Below are 15,824 nucleotides of genomic sequence, written 5' to 3' on the forward strand. Positions count from 1 at the left end.
AGTCACTGCTACAACCTATAACAATGGTTTTGACTAACCTAGTGAGTTATCAGGAAGTTCACCAAATGAGCTTTATGGTCCTAGAATCTCTTTCTAGCCTTTGGGGAAATGTCATGAATTTGAGGAAGAAACGGAGAGCTAGAAGTCTCCTTTTGACATAATTTTGTCATAACAATCTTGATGGGTCATTATACACACAAGCTTTGGACTTGTGCGCTGGTTGGCACACTTTCAGGGTACTCACTGAGAGAGAGAGAGAGAGAGAGAGAGAGAGAATGTTCAAATCATTTCCCTAAAAGCATTGAAAAAGTTCAAAATGAGAAATATTTTTACAGTGCCCCTGTTTTCTTAACATAGCAACAACTTAAGTACCAAAATCTACTGTTTATTTATCAGGCATAGCTATATGCACTTCCACAATAAATATTACACAGCTAATATTACCAGAGCTACCAAAATTACATATTTCCTTTAGTTATGTAGCATTAATTTTACAAAAAAAACATTGTTCATTATATCTCCATTATATTTCTCCCAGAAGCAGCAATTATTCTGTAAAAAGTTTTTTTCTATTTTGTTTAATGTTTTTCCACAGCAACTTTCCAAAATTCATGTTAAGAGTAGGGATGAAGAAAAGCAAGCTTCTCCTAAAGTCAGTTCTCTTTGTATACAAATTCACTTATCTGCAAGGTGCAGAGTTGCCACCTACTTCTCCTTATCTGTGACTCTGTTCTTGTTATCCATGAATACTGTGCTGGTGCACTTGGGGCAGGGGGCTTGGCACAGCTGCAAGTATGCAGGTGAGGGCAAGAGAGGAAAATACCCCTTGTTTTTTAGAATGTTTAGATTGGGTCAATTTTCGCATCAACATTTGTGCCTGGTTCCAGACTTGTCCTAGCATCTCAGGCACCATCTCAGGGAACCTTCCCAACCCTGGTGACGATGAGAGACCAATGAGAGAGATCTTTGGCTTCTCTAATCTTTGCGAGATCTGAGGGCTGCTCTGGGGCCGGGACAAGCCCAGGGAAGGAGCGAAGAGACAGGTGGAGGAGGAGGATGGGTGAAGCAAACCCCTCCCTACTGCTAAACTCTGAAGCCTCATTGTTGGGGCCAGTAACCTTCAATGAGTTGAGGGATAGCCAGCATGGAGAAATCAACCATTCCCACAACTTTCAACACATCGAGTAATACAAAATTTGAAATAAAAGCAGAACCTGTCAGTGCCAACCTAAATGTGACTGAGTAGTCATATGTGTTTTACTCATATGTCTACTCTGTTCATAAACAAAGTGTTTGTGGGGGGCAGTGTCTATTTTTACATGAACTGAAGTACAAAGTTGAGAAAAGCCTGTACCTTCTAGGCAGAAAAATGTAAGCTCCCAGGAAATTTTTAGGCCTCCTCCTTTGACAGGCCTGGGCCCAGGCCCAATTTACCAACTGCAACCTGCTCTCATGGCCCCTGCTTCTAATCTCATTTGTCTTACCTTCCTGCACTCTGTTACTTCAGGTCCAGTTCCAATATCTACTGAAAGTGAACCGGGCTGGGGAAACAATTGCTGGAAGTGACGGAATGCAGAAGCAAGGTTCAGGGAGAAACAGTAGATTTCATTCACCTCACCCATGTTCTCCATTTCATTCAGAAAACTGACATTCCATCTGAAGGGGGCAGACATATAGTCTAAGTGATACATGTGGCTGATTTATCATGACTAGTTTGACCTTCAGTTGCAATGTACTTATTCTTAACATAGGTTTCTATACAACTGCTTGTCAATTGCAAGTTAGGGTCAAGCTATGTGTTACTTTAAACATGCAGTTGGTCCTTGCCTTCTTGAAATGATGTAACAGGTGCAGAAGGGAACCATTCAGGATTGGGACCACAACTTATAGCGAGGAGGGCTTGCTTGCCTCATCCCCAATCTAGAAGACTTCACCCTAACCTGCAGCTATTTCCTCAGGAGGGACACACAGCTCAGGATGAGGACACTCACCCAGACTGAGACCATGCAGGGAAAGGGATTTTAAAGCCCCACGCCGCTTACCAATCCTAACTAGGCATCCCTGCAGTTGCTATTTCATGCAAAGGCAAACTGTAGATTTCATATTATATGTAGTTTGGCCCTTAAAATTACCTCCAAGTGGCAGGCCAGGAAGGTTCTGCAAATTGGAATAAGAGTTGATTCTTTTTTTCTTGGCTGTTGTAGTACGATGTAAATGGGCTGTTGTAGTACGATGTAAATGGGCTGTCAAAAATGTTTTCCTGCAGTAGCAGCTTTTGTGGGTTTATTTGCAAGTCTGTATGATAATATTAGGTGACTGGCATCTAACATCTTTAAGTTGTGTTGAAAAGCCATACAGAAATATTTTTAATAAAAATAATTGTGAGCATGATATACATAAAACCCATACATCAGTAATTTGTAAAAAAGCTGTCTGGCAAGATAATCCAGTTACAGCCAAAACACTACCAGCTTAACACCACCAGCTTCCTCAAAAGGAATGGAACCCAGCCCCATTTTAAAATGCTTCCTGGCATTTACTGAGCACAGTTTTTTTTCATATTGCCTCATAAAGTCATGGGTGTGATGATGATAATAGAGTTAGGCTCTTGACATTGTTTCACCTCTTGGACAGCTTTCCTTCAATATAAAGACTGTTCCAATGTGGGAAAGAGGAAGGGGAAAGCGACACATACTTGGCCATGCAACAACCTACCCATATCTGCAAACAGAGGTCATCTCATAAACTAGAAAGGCAAATAAAGTTCCTGTCTAAAACGCAAGTCAGAAGCTGCTGGTTTGAAATTTTTCCTACTAACCATACCTAGAACCAGAATCATAATAACTAATCATAATTCAGGACTCTACTGAAAGGTTGAGTATCACAGATAGAAGATGCAATGCAGTATTGGTCACTAATCTACAATAAAGTTAGCCTTGCAGTCCTAAGAATCACAGCATTTAATAGCTTTTAATAGCTTTTTTTTTAATAGCATTTAATAGCTTTTAGAGCTATTTTCTAGCCAATACAGCTACTACCCCCCCCCCCAAAAGCTGAAAAACTGCTGACCATACTGTAGGAAAGGATTAGGTTTCTGCAATAGCTTTTATTGGAATATTGTTTGTTTTTATTTTAGCATGGGTTTGCATCATTGGTTTTAATTTTTTTAGCTACTTTAAATTGGCTATGTTGATTAGAAATAGTACATAAATTATGTTTCAGATCTATATATAGCATATTTCAAGAGTTCACACCTATTCAAATGCTCTCAGTACTCTCTACAACAGCCCTGAAGTGTAGGCCAGTATTATTACTCCCATTTTGCATATCAGCAGTTGATTCTGAGAAAACAAAAGCCTCCTAAAGCCACTAGTACAGCGGTTCCCAAACTTTTTAGCACCATGACTCACTTTATCTTCTGCAGTGGGCTATGACACAATACTCCCTGTAGCACCGCAATGCCTTATTCCAGGTCATGCTTAGCTGGTAACCCAATCCACTGGCCTCCGCAGGCCCTCGAATGCCCTGCAGAAGTGACCAGAAGCAACTAACGATTTGCAGAAGCAAACCAGAAATTGCATCTGCAAGTTGAAAGTTGCTTCCGTGGGGCATTCCATGGAGGCAAATGGAGTGAGTCATTGGCCTGGTGCAACCAGGAAATAGCCTCTGGGGCTTCCAATAAGGCGCAGCAGTGTTACAGGGAGCATCATGTCACATCCCAGCACTCATGGGGTCATAACCCACAGTTTGGGAAAGGCTGCACAAGTAGCTTCATGACTGATTTGAACTGGAAACATCTCAGCACACGCTTGTGAATTTGGTGCAGACATAATGTTCTTGATCCTCATAAACAAGAATTTGAAACCTGCTGGGTTCAAACCAGCAAATTCCAGTTAACACTGATGCCAACTTAATCCTCAACTAAAGCCATTGGAGGGGGAAGGACGAAAATTCACACAGGATAGGGAAATGAATTCAAATCCACAGCCCACTATAGATAAGAAATTGACATCACTTCTGCGCTAGTAATTACTGTACACAGAATTAGTTCTAAACAGAGGGATCAACATGATCACAAGCTCTTGGAATTATGACTGAATACACATAAACAGATTTGATGCAACAGTATTTTACTCTGCTCACATTACTATTTAACACTGTCAGAAAACAGAAATAAGCTAAGAGTAGAAAAGCTAGCCACTGGAGGGTGGGATTTCTGTACTTAGCTGTGAACAATTGTACAATTCCTAGCTCACTCTTTCATGCTCTTACAAACCTGAGTTTTAACTCTTTTTCCTTGTCCTTCTTTCACTCTCTCTCTCTCTTTCACACACAACATTCTAAGTTTTTAAAAGAAAACACATAAAACAAGTGTACACCAACAAAATTCATTTATTCCAATTGCAGGCTGGGATTTTTAGTGCAAATTTTCACACCCTTTGCTTACCTAACAGACTCATCTGAACTTATTCAAGCAGGTCAAAAATCTCATCTAAATATTTACCTCTTCTGTGTCTATGACAACAGGTGTGAAGTAAATATTATACTAATATTTCAGTTGTTATCTACGATGGAGTCAGTAAAACCTCATTAACTTACTTTTTTTGTTCTTGCAGTCTTATTTTTTCCTTCCTGAGAAGGCAAAGCTTCATCCGGGGGCACAGTTAAGCGTAGTCGACAAACATTTGGCTAGAGGAAAGACAAAACCTACTTTCAGTATATTAATAACATTCAATTGCTGTATTTGTAAAAATAATAAAAAGATACTTTCCAGTTGATCGTTACCTAATTTGGGGGGGGGGGGCTGCAATTAGAAGTCAAAGGGTGCAATCCTAACCAGCTTTCCAGCACTGACATAGCTGTGCTAGTGGGGCATGTGCTGCATCCTGCAGTTGGGGGGCAGTCACAGAGGCCTCCTCAAGGTATGGCAATGTTTGTTCCCTTACCTCAAAGTTGCATTACCCTTATGTCGGTGCTAGAAAGTGGGTTAGGATTACGCCCAAAGATAACTTTCAGTTAAAAATGATTATACAATGTTGAAAGTGGGGAAGAAGTAACAGAAAAGCTATTTATGAACAACAACTTCTTTCATCAGTAAAAATTCATTCCGTCACAACTAAAATTTTTACTGCAAAAATAGTCTAATGGTATAGTTTAACATTTGACCTGTCAAAAACTATATTTTATGCATTAACGTTATTAGAACAGCAAAAATTATACACTTATCATCAGCAGGTCTGATACTTATGCAAATTACAAAAACAAATTTGCTGTTACTGTGACACAAGGATATTGATATTTTAAAAAGCAGTAATAATTCAAGTTTTGATAAAAGTTCAATAATTTTTCTATAGCTATGAATGATTCACTGAACAGTTCATCTTTCACTTTTATCCTGAAACACCAGATTACTCTGTAGATACATTTTTAAAAAGAAAAAAACTAAAACTGTTGTTATTAAAACAAAAATGAAGAGAAAGCCAATTTTAAAGGCAGCTGTGCTCCATAGATAGTAACCCAATCCTTTAAACATCAGCATAATCTTCAACTTGATTTTCACCTCCATCTGCACCATCAAATTCCTCATCAGTATAGTCTTTTACTGCTGCAGTGGCATAGCTAATGATGGTGTAGCCCAGTGCCAAGCTCAAAATGTTGCCTTGGAAGTGATGTCACAACAGGAAGTGACATCACACCCGGGCTTTTAAAAAAGTGAAAATTGGGAGGAACCCACTTCCTCCCCCCAGCAGCTCACCACCTACTTGCTCTGCTGCCTCCCCTCAGTCAGTGTCATAGCTAAGGCATCTATCTGCTACCTAAAATCAAAGATTTGTAGCCCTTCCCCCAGCAAAAATCAAATTTAATTAATTAAATAAATAAAAAGTATGCCCCTTATCAGTCACTGTCCTGGGATGAAGAGGGATGGTTATTCTCCCCTTGCTAAATATAAGAGGGGCACCACTTGAAAAAGTGCCTTTTTACCCAGTTAGCAGGGGTAACTGTATTATGATACATTGAAATGAGAGCTGACTCATATTAACACCTTATTGGTTTCATGCTGTATCATGATAACATCTCATTGAAACATGTCAATAACATAACAACATGTCATTTCGTTGCAGAACAATCAGTTTCATAGGTCGGTTTTGAGTTTAAAAAATCCACTTTTTGTTCTATAAGACAGTTATGTTTTCATTTTATGGTTAATTGGCTATAACTTTTGATAGAATACAGATATTCCAATGCAGTTTGTTTCAATGCATTCAGCATAAAATTACCTTTCCAGTGATATATAACATGATGGTATTATTCATACATACAAAGATTTTCACAATTTTGGTCACTAGTGTCAAGCTCAGCTTGTTGCCCCCCAAAAGCTTGATGCCCGGTTAAACTGCTACCCTCCGCACCCCCTTAGCTACGCCACTGGACTGCTGCAAGACTCAGAGCAAGTGGCCATTGCTAACTAGGACTGACATCTAAACAAAGAAATGTTAGCTACAGTGTAATCCTGTACATGTCTACACAGAAGTAAGCCTCATTGTGTTCAATGGGACACTCCCAAAAAAGGCTGTAAAAAGGATCAACTAGTGGGAATCAATTAACTGATTAAGGGTCCAATCCTATCCTTCCCACCTCCAGTGTACCTCTTGATGGAACTGGCTGCCATAAGGCACACCTGCAGCACCGGGCGAGGAGAGAATGCAGGTGGATGCCTATGACAAGCCGCTGCCAATAATTAGCACTGCTGGGTGGCACTGTGGCTTTTCAGGGCAGGGGGAGGCGTTCCGGGATGGGAGAGGGACTGGCCTGGGAGGGGAGTGGGTCCAGTGGAGGCCTCCTCTGTCAGATCCTATTCCCCCTCATTGGGCTACAAAGCCCAACACAGGGCTTCTTAAATCTGCACCAGCAAAATAGCTGGCTCAGACTCAAGTGGCCCCATTGCGGCACCTGACGCTTTCCCTGGAGGAAGGGGACAAAAGTCTCCTTCCCCGCAAGGAGACCTCAGGTGACCTCCATGGCCCTGCTGGATGCAACAGTAGCCATTTTGTCACCATTTTGCCACAGGATGTGGTGATGGCGTCTGGCGTGGACGCCTTTAAAAAGGGGATTGGACAAGTTTTTGGAGGAAAAATCCATTACGGGTTACAAGCCATGATGTGTATGTGCAACCTCCTGATTTTAGAAATGGGCTATGTCAGAATGCCAGATGCAAGGGAGGGCACCAGGATGAGGTCTCTTGTTATCTGGTGTGCTCCCTGGGGCATTTGGTGGGCCGCTGTGAGATACAGGAAGCTGGACTAGATGGGCCTATGGCCTGATCCAGTGGGGCTGTTCTTATGGTCTTATGTTCTTATACCACTGCACCCAATGGCGCTAGGGAGCCTAGGATTTGGCTGTCCATCTACATAGGACTAAAAAAAATACAAAATTTTGTATCATCTTTATTGATGGCAAATGTGCATGAATCTGCTCCTAGTCTATAACTCTCAGCCCCCATTTCCGTCCTTCAGATTCCCTTCCTTTTTTTTTTTTTTTAAAACAACCCTTCTCTCTCCAGCAAGGCCTTCCCCCACCCCTTCCAAATCAGAGTCATAGCAGAAGTTAAACAGCAGCACTGGAAACAAGAACTGCTCTGATCAGAACAGAATGGCTTTTGTTCTCCTTGCTCTCATTTTGAAGAACTTTCCAACCATTTTCTAACATCTATTTTCATATATATATATTTCTTAGAGAAAATAAAATACCTTGAGAAGAAATATTTGGGTGTAGAACAAAATATTTAAAGATATTGATTTATGTCATCTCAACAATTACAGTTTCCAGAGTCCAAGCAAATGGTTTCCCCGAGTCCAAGCAAATGACAGCAGTTGCACTTATTTTACTGCATGAACCATATGTCAACATTCTTTCATACTCTGATTGCGATTTTGTTGCATGAAGAGAGATAACAGATGTTTCAAAACACCAAAATCATTGCTTTGTAAGGATGAGTGTTATCTACTGATCTCAGATTTCTGTTCCCTACAGCATGCAAAGAATGTGCACCTTTGTAGGATTAAAAGACTGTGTTGTCAAACTAGCAGAGAAGCTATTTACAAAAGAATGGCTGTCTAAACAGCCCCTTTCATTAGTACTGGAGTTTTAACATGACGTTAAAAGAGCTGCCAAGATCTTATCTTTTAATTATAAGACATTTCAAAAATATTTTAAATACCTCTAGTGAATCACTTCATGTCTTGAAGTATCCTTCTTATTCATACCTTTAAGGACTTTGTTGCACTCGAGTAAACTTGTCAGGTTTTTGACAAGTAAATTCAAGTTTATCTCTGAAAGTATATCTGATAGGGAGTGACAACCAATCATGGCTTCAAAAGGAACCCACGTGTTTGATACGTGTTTGCTTATAGGAGTTTGTTCCCACTTATTTCCACTTCAATTTCCAAATGTACACTTAACCTCCTTAGGTGTATGCTTACAATCATGTAAGAATAAAAACATTACTGGTGGAAGGATTCCCATGCATTTTAGCAATACAAAATGCTCTGTAATTATCAAGTCCATAATCAAATTCTGTACTCAGAAACATGTAAGAACAATTTTTGATTGAACTGAAAAGGGCAATTAGGCTGAAATAGGTCCCATGCCACTACATTGGACTGCAGTTGTACTGCTACTACAAATAAAATGAGCATGCTTTATGCACTATCCTAAAACACTTTCTTGCATACAAACACCATTAAAATGAGTGACCCATGCAATAGGATCCACAGTGGTTAGCTTGAATGCATGTCAGTCTCTTGACTTCAGTTGTAAGTTAAACAAGCTAAGTCTGAATAATTCTCAGGGATTTGTGACCATTCTCACTCATGAGACAATATGCTTTGATCACAGCATTTGTAATTTAAGCTTAATGTACAGAAGGAAACAAAGTTAAAAAGCGGTTTTTAGATTGAACACAGAATGCTTAAAAGTCCTCTATCCAGCTCTTACTATTAATGAGGTTGGTCTGTACACACACAAAAAGTGGTGTGTGAATAAGATATAAAATGTGTTCTTTAGAAAGACTAAATTTTGTCATCCCACTTCCCTGACCTTGAGAGTAATAAAAAGACAGAAACTTTAATACATGTGTAATGCTGATATGCACAACACTGGGATTAATTGTTAGGATTCTGAAAGACAAAAGACAGAAGACTCAAAGACAGTTTTGTAACACAACAATGTGCTCTACCTTAAAAGAGAGTGATAAAACTTAAGCCTTGGACCCATATACTCAGGAAACATTTATTATATATCCATGGGGAGTTGTTTGTGTCCATTATACTCTTCAAAGTATTCCATTGGGTTTTTATTATTTTAGAAAAATAAATGTGAACTTGTATCTGAACCCCCAGCAAATACTTCTTGAGATAACCTTGAAATGCCAGACAGCTTAACTTTTCAGTTCCATGCATATTTACTCAGAAGGAAGTCCTACCAAGTTTGATGAAGATTATTCCCAGAAAAGTAAGCATAAAGTAGTCTGGTTCTAATGCAATTACAGTACAGGTACCTACTATTTTGGTGCTCTACTGGATGACTTCAATTAAGCCAAGCGTCAAAACTGATTCTAACTCCTTCTGCACCCAGTTCACACCACAATATGGAAGCTCATACTGGTTAGCAGACATAAACATTTCAGAATACACAGGGTGACAGTTTTGGTCAGAAACACATGTTGTTGGTCTAAAAACTGCAGTTCAATAGGCAGAAGGGAGGTATTTCTAACCAAAAGCCCCTTCCCCTTCTCCACCTTGCCACTCCCACTGGACCTGTTTTGGGTCACACAAAACGGGAAGTGAAATAACAGAACAAATGTGTATCCGAGTGACAAGATTCACTTCAACTCAAAAGGCAAAATAATTATTCCTGCTTAAGAAGGTAACAATATCTAAGAATCTATTTAACAGTGTTAGTACTGCTTGTCTACCATGCCTCACCTACATGTTTGTTCTAAATATATAGTAAGCGTATACATTCCAATGTGTGTAAGCATGAAACAAGCAATCTCCTCTCCCCATCGCCCAGTTTCTGATGAGAAGGGATTGCACAGAGTACTGCACTGAATGTCATGCTTGTGTCACGCACATGACACTGAGTCTGCACCAGGACAAACAGTACCAAAGTATGCAGATTAACCTGCTGTTGCATCATGTGTTCAGTTGTATTTATGTAGGCAAATGTGTGAATACTTTTATCACGTTTGTACTTCCTCCAAGCAACTGAAAGCAGAGTATATGGGAATTTTATTCTGTATTCATTTGTTATTTCATTTTATTCTCATCATAATCCTGCAAAGAACAAGAGGCACCTTTCAAAGTGGTGTCCTCCTGTATTTAGCAGGGGGAAAGCAACTGTCCCTCTGCATCCCAGCACGACTTTTCCAGCAACTGTTACTGGTGGCTGTTTAGAGTGTGAGCCCTAGGGGGACAGGGAGCCATTTATTAGTTTATTTTACTCGGTAAACTGCTTTGAGAACAGCTACTATTGAAAACTGGTATGTAAATATTCATCATCATAACCAGGTCTGCTGCAGTTAGCGCCCGGCCAACTTGAATTTGGGTGACTTATTCTCAATGTGGCCAATGATAAGGAGAGGACCACCCTTCAGGCAACTGAAGCCAGACTTGAGGTTACAAGCCTGGTTGACTTGTGAAGGTTACTTGTTCCTATCCCTCCCTGGTGTCCAGGGCAATATGAGCAGGAAGGAGAATCGGCAAGGCAGGAAACTGGGCATAGTTGTGTGTGGGAAGGTATAAAAGACAAACCATTACCAGGTTAATGAGGAGAGAGAAGGAGGACAGGTTAGAAGAGATCTTCATTGTGTGCTTGGCAAAAGGAAGTTGCACAGAGGATGAGGATGACTCAACTTCCTCTCCTCTTGGGAAGACTAAGGTTCCAATCCAATCTAACTTTGCAGCACTGATGCAGCCATGCCAACAGGGCATACACTGCATTCTGCAGCAGGGAGGCTATTGTGGAGGTCTCCTCAAAGTACGGGAACATTTGTTCTCTTACCTTGGGGGTTGCATTGTGGCTGCATCAGCACTGGAAGGTTGGATAGGATTGGACCCTGAGGTTCCATGACAAAAGGGGCTCCTCCAGGAAGCGTGACTGTGGGATACAGAAGACCCCCCACTTTCCCCTTCAGGCCCTGTCATTAAAGGTGATCTCTTCCTTAGGTGGATGAAGGCCAACTGGGGAAGCCGAGGCTGGTGAGGAAGGAACAGGTGTGCTACGAAAGGTGGAACTGCAACTTATCCAAGGCCACTGAAAACTTCAGTGAGGAGGGATTTAAACCCAGGTTTCACTCATCCAATGTTCTTTCTACCACACTAAGACCCAAATCCTAACCCACTTACCAGTACTGGCATAGGTCTGCCAATGGGACGTGTGCTGCATCCTGCAGTCAGGTGGCACTCACGAAGGCCTCCTCGAAGTAAAGGAATATTTGTTCCCTTCCCTTGGAGCTGCATTGGTGCTGGAAAGTGGGTTAGGATTGCGCCCTAACTCTGTGGTATCAATGGATAAATACAAGCCCAGCATTTCAAGCAGTTACTTGGGTCACCAATGACGAAGCCATGGGAAAACTGTGGCATGTGTGCTGGCATGCTCTATGACACTATAACAGATCCAGGATCACACCTCAGACTGCATCTGCTTAGGGCAGCTGATGTCTTGGATAAGCACTCAAATGTTCTATATAAGCATCTTTGTTATTCTAAAACTCATCTGAAGATGCTGCCCTGAATGACAAGCTGCCAATATGTCTTAAGCAAGCAGGGATTCTCCATACCCACTTAAATGCCATAAAAATATTACATTTCATGAGAGAAGTTAATGCAGAATTATTATTTTTTAATGTTGATGCACTGGGATGCACTGGGATGCATTTTGGCTGGAGTAAGCCAGGGAGTTAATTTAAGGAGAGGTCATATCCGTTTCCTTCTTATCTATCCTGCCTTTCATCTAAGATGCTCCTGGTGATCTAAGGGCCAAATCCTATCCAACTTTCCAGCACTGATGTAGCCATGCCAATGAGGCATGTGCTGCGTTGTATAGTGGTGAGGCAGTCACAGAGACCTCTTCAATGTATGAGAATGTTTGTTCCCTTACCTCAGGGCTGCATTGCAGCCGCATCAGCACAGTTACCCAATTTTATTCTCCCACCAACCTTCTAAAGTAGGCAAGGCTCTGTGTGTGCGTGTGCGTGACCCACAGGCAGTGAGTAAATTTCATGGTCGAATAAGGATTTGAACCCTTATTTATTTTTAAAGTTTTATATTATGTCTTTCTTCTTAAATGCAAAACAGCAAAGTCCAGTTGAAGTTTGACTCACATCACAGCACCACACCTGTTTGCATGATGCTTGCACAGCCCCAGGACAATCCCAAATCACCAATGACCTCTGGCCGCCGACATCCTGAGGGGCACCAATGAAGCATCACCAAATGCCAATGCCTCTGGCAACTCTGTGAGGAATTCTGGGGCGCAGCCACTTGGCCCAAACAACAGTATCTCAGATCAGCCTCACACAGCTCCACAGTACAGAAAGCCCTTCAAGCATATCTATAACTCCCAGATATATCCTTGCCCCTGAAATAATCTTTACACTGACACCAAGGTGAAATATACCACACATTCACTTTCCTGACTGCCCTTCCATCATTCCCCCTGGGGGTAAATCCTTCTCACAGCCCACCCATCTATGGTTGCCCGCTCAGGATGACCGGATAAAACGGAGGACAGAGTGCCTATACCAGTGATTTTCAACTATTTTCTTTTCAGGGCACACTGACAAGGTACTAAAATTGTCAAGGCACACTATCATTTTTATGACAATTGACAAGGCACACCATGCTGTTGGTGGGGGGCTCATATCTCCCAATGGTCCTACTAATAAATGACCCTCCCCCAAACTCCCGTGGCACACCTGCAGACCATTCGCGGCACACCAGTGTGCCATGGTACAGTGGTTGAAAGTGGCTGGCCTATAACTTTAACCACTGTATAGAAGAGGGAATTTTGGCAGGTGCAGCTTTTTTAAACCTTCTATGTTGAGCTGCACCTGCCAAAATTCACTCTTCTATACAATGGTTAATGACAGTGGTTCTCAAACTGACGCCCAAGCCAGAGAGCCCTGGCCTCTGCCCCCTTAAAGGGGGGAGGAGGGAGGAAGGCAGTGACATGATCCGCTGGACTGCGCTGCTATAAATTGGAGCAGGGGCTGGTTGACACTTACCAGAGCCTGCAGCAGCCTCCCAGGGGTGCGGGGAGCCCCCACACCAGCCTCCGCAGGGCTGTGGAGACCCTCACAATTGCAATCACGACCACTTCCAGTTTTGCGTTCATGAAACTAGAAGTGGTCATGATCACGATTTTTACTGACTCTGCCGTGTGGCGAGCCCTGCAGAGGCTGGCATGGATCTCCCCGCACACCTGGGAGACTGCTGCAGGTTCTAGTAAGTGGCAGCAAGCCCCTGCACCCCTCCAAAGCAGCATGATCCAGTGGATCACTGCCTTCCCCCCCACACACACACACTTGTTATGGCTCAAACCCTCCCTGAGAGTTTGAGAACCACTGGTTAAAGGTATAGGCACTCTGTCCTCCATTGTATCCAGTCATGATACCCACTAGGCAAGAAGCCATTCTCCTGATGAAGGTTTTATTTGTTATTTCTCTGCTTTGCATAAACTGAAGCTCTGGAGGGGGGAAAAAACACTCTGTACTGGCTCAACACTCTGCCCTTATGCATCTCTTTAGAATACTATTATTAAATTAATACATAATTTAAAAAATTGAATATTTAAATAATAAACTAAAAATTAATTAAAAATAAATAATTCAAAATAAAAGTAATAAATAATTTAGGAAATAAAATGATTAAATACATTAATTAATAATAATAATAATAAATTATTTAATAAAGTGTTAAATACTTTAATAATTTAAAATCAATTTAAATAATAATTAACTAAATAAATAATAAAAATACATAAATGGTAATTAAAATAAGTAATTTTAAAAATGTTATTAAATCCTGATAGTAATAATAAAAATAATAATTTAAAGTAATTAATGTAATAATAAACAATTTGATAACAGTTAATTATTTAATTAATTAATAATTTGATAATTTTTATCTTATCCTATTGTGATGGCTTTTAGCTAATACAATAAACAATTTTTGACATTTGACATTTATTGATAATATTATTAAATGCTGTCCATAATAATAAAAACAATAAGTAACTTAAAATATTATTAAGTACTGTTAATAAAAATAACAGAAAATTTAAAAATATTAGTAAGTGCTGTTCATAATAATAAAAATAATAAAAAACCTAAAATAATATTAAATCCTGTTAATCATAATTAGAGCAACAGTTCAGAAGCGGCTGCCTGAGGGGGGGGCGGCTGCCTGAGCGTTCAGGGCGCCCGTTTTCCCACCGTCCCGACGCCTCCCGCCCTTTCCGGGGCTGCGGGCGAAGCCCTCCCGGCGCGTGCGCTGCAGCCCCTGCGGGAACGTTCCCTCACCGACGACGCCCGCGGCCGCCCCTCGAGGGCCACGAGCTGCGCCCTGCGCGCCCCAGGCGGCTCTCCGGCCTCTGCAGGCAAGGAGAGGCGCGGGCGCTGCAGACCGAGGAGCCCCGCAGGGAAGCTCCCGCCTCCTCACCTTCCTCCTGCCCGCTCCGTCGGGCTTCCTCGGCGTGGTGGTGGTGAGCGTGAGCCCGGAGCTGTAGCGCAGCATCTCGCCTGCCTGCCTGCCCGCCTCGGCTCCGCCTGCTGCTCGCCGCCAAGCGGGCTTCTCCTTAGCCCGCCGTCGCTGCTCCCTCCGGCCTCATGGCCTCGACGGGCGACTCACTGACGGCCTCCTCGCTCACCGGCCGACCAGCTCCGTCGGCGAAGCGGGCTGTGCTCCAGGAGGGCGGGGAGGCTGAGCCGGTCCTCTTCTCTCCTCTCTTCCCCGCCTCCGGGCCTACCTCCCTCCGCTGCGGGACGGGCAAGCGCCGCCTCAGAGAACGGCCATCGCCTCCTGTCGCTCGCAGAATGGGACAACTTTTAAGATAAGGACAACTTCCTTTTAGCCGGGGTCTGAGGCTGCCGCCCTACCACACTTGCCTGGGAGTAAGCCCCACTGACCATAATGGGGTTGCTTCTGAGTAGTATTAGTATTGGCAACCTTCAGTCTCGAAAGACTATGGTATCGCGCTCTGAAAGGTGGTTCTGGCACAGCGTCTAGTGTGGCTGAAAAGGCCAATCCGGGAGTGACAATCCCTTCCACACCGTGAGCACTGTTCTGAGTAGACAGGCATAGAATTGGGCTCTGAGGCTGCAGCCCTATCCACACTTTCCTGGGAGTAAGCTCCATTGACTCTAATTAGACTTACTTCTGAGTAGACATGCCTAGGATTGGGCTCTAAGGCTTTTTAATGGTTGGTTTCCATGTGGGAATACATTTAAATCAGGGGTGTCCAAACCCCAACCTGGGGGCCACTTGTGGCCCTCGGGGGCTCCCAATCAGGCCCTCAGGGAGCCCCCAGCCTCCAGTGAGCCTCTGCACCTCCAGAGACTTGCTGGAACCCATGCTGGCCCGATGCAGCTGCTCTCAGCATGAGGACGACTGTTTAACCTCTTGCCTGAGCTGTGGGACAAGGGCTCCCTCCACTACTTGCTGATTCACATCTGTGATGCAGCAGTGGCAGAGAAGGAAAGGCTGGCCTTGCTTTGTGCAAGACCTTTTGTAGACCTTGAGCTACTGCAAGACCTTCATTCATTA

General features: G+C 42.5%; 1 protein-coding gene across 3 annotated transcripts in view; it reads right to left on the reverse strand.

The window, feature by feature from the left end:
* MYZAP (myocardial zonula adherens protein) overlaps positions 1 to 15,071 on the reverse strand; it is a 69,264-nt gene extending 54,193 nt beyond the window's left edge. Inside the window, exons 1-2 of one of the 3 annotated variants that reach the window (XM_066635133.1) lie at positions 14,721 to 15,057; positions 4,600 to 4,689 (exon numbers count right to left, since the gene is read on the reverse strand). In XM_066635133.1, coding sequence (XP_066491230.1) covers positions 4,600 to 4,689; positions 14,721 to 14,795 — 165 coding nt within the window. In that variant the 5' untranslated portion in view covers positions 14,796 to 15,057. Of the gene's footprint in view, positions 1 to 4,599; positions 4,690 to 14,720 lie in introns of all 3 variants that reach the window. The other 2 variants (XM_066635132.1, XM_066635131.1) reach the window with 2 other exon arrangements.
* Between the last annotated feature and the right edge of the window lie 753 nt (positions 15,072 to 15,824).

The sequence above is a fragment of the Tiliqua scincoides genome, chromosome 8, assembly GCF_035046505.1.
Source record: "Tiliqua scincoides isolate rTilSci1 chromosome 8, rTilSci1.hap2, whole genome shotgun sequence".
Taxonomy (NCBI): Eukaryota; Metazoa; Chordata; class Lepidosauria; order Squamata; family Scincidae; genus Tiliqua; species Tiliqua scincoides.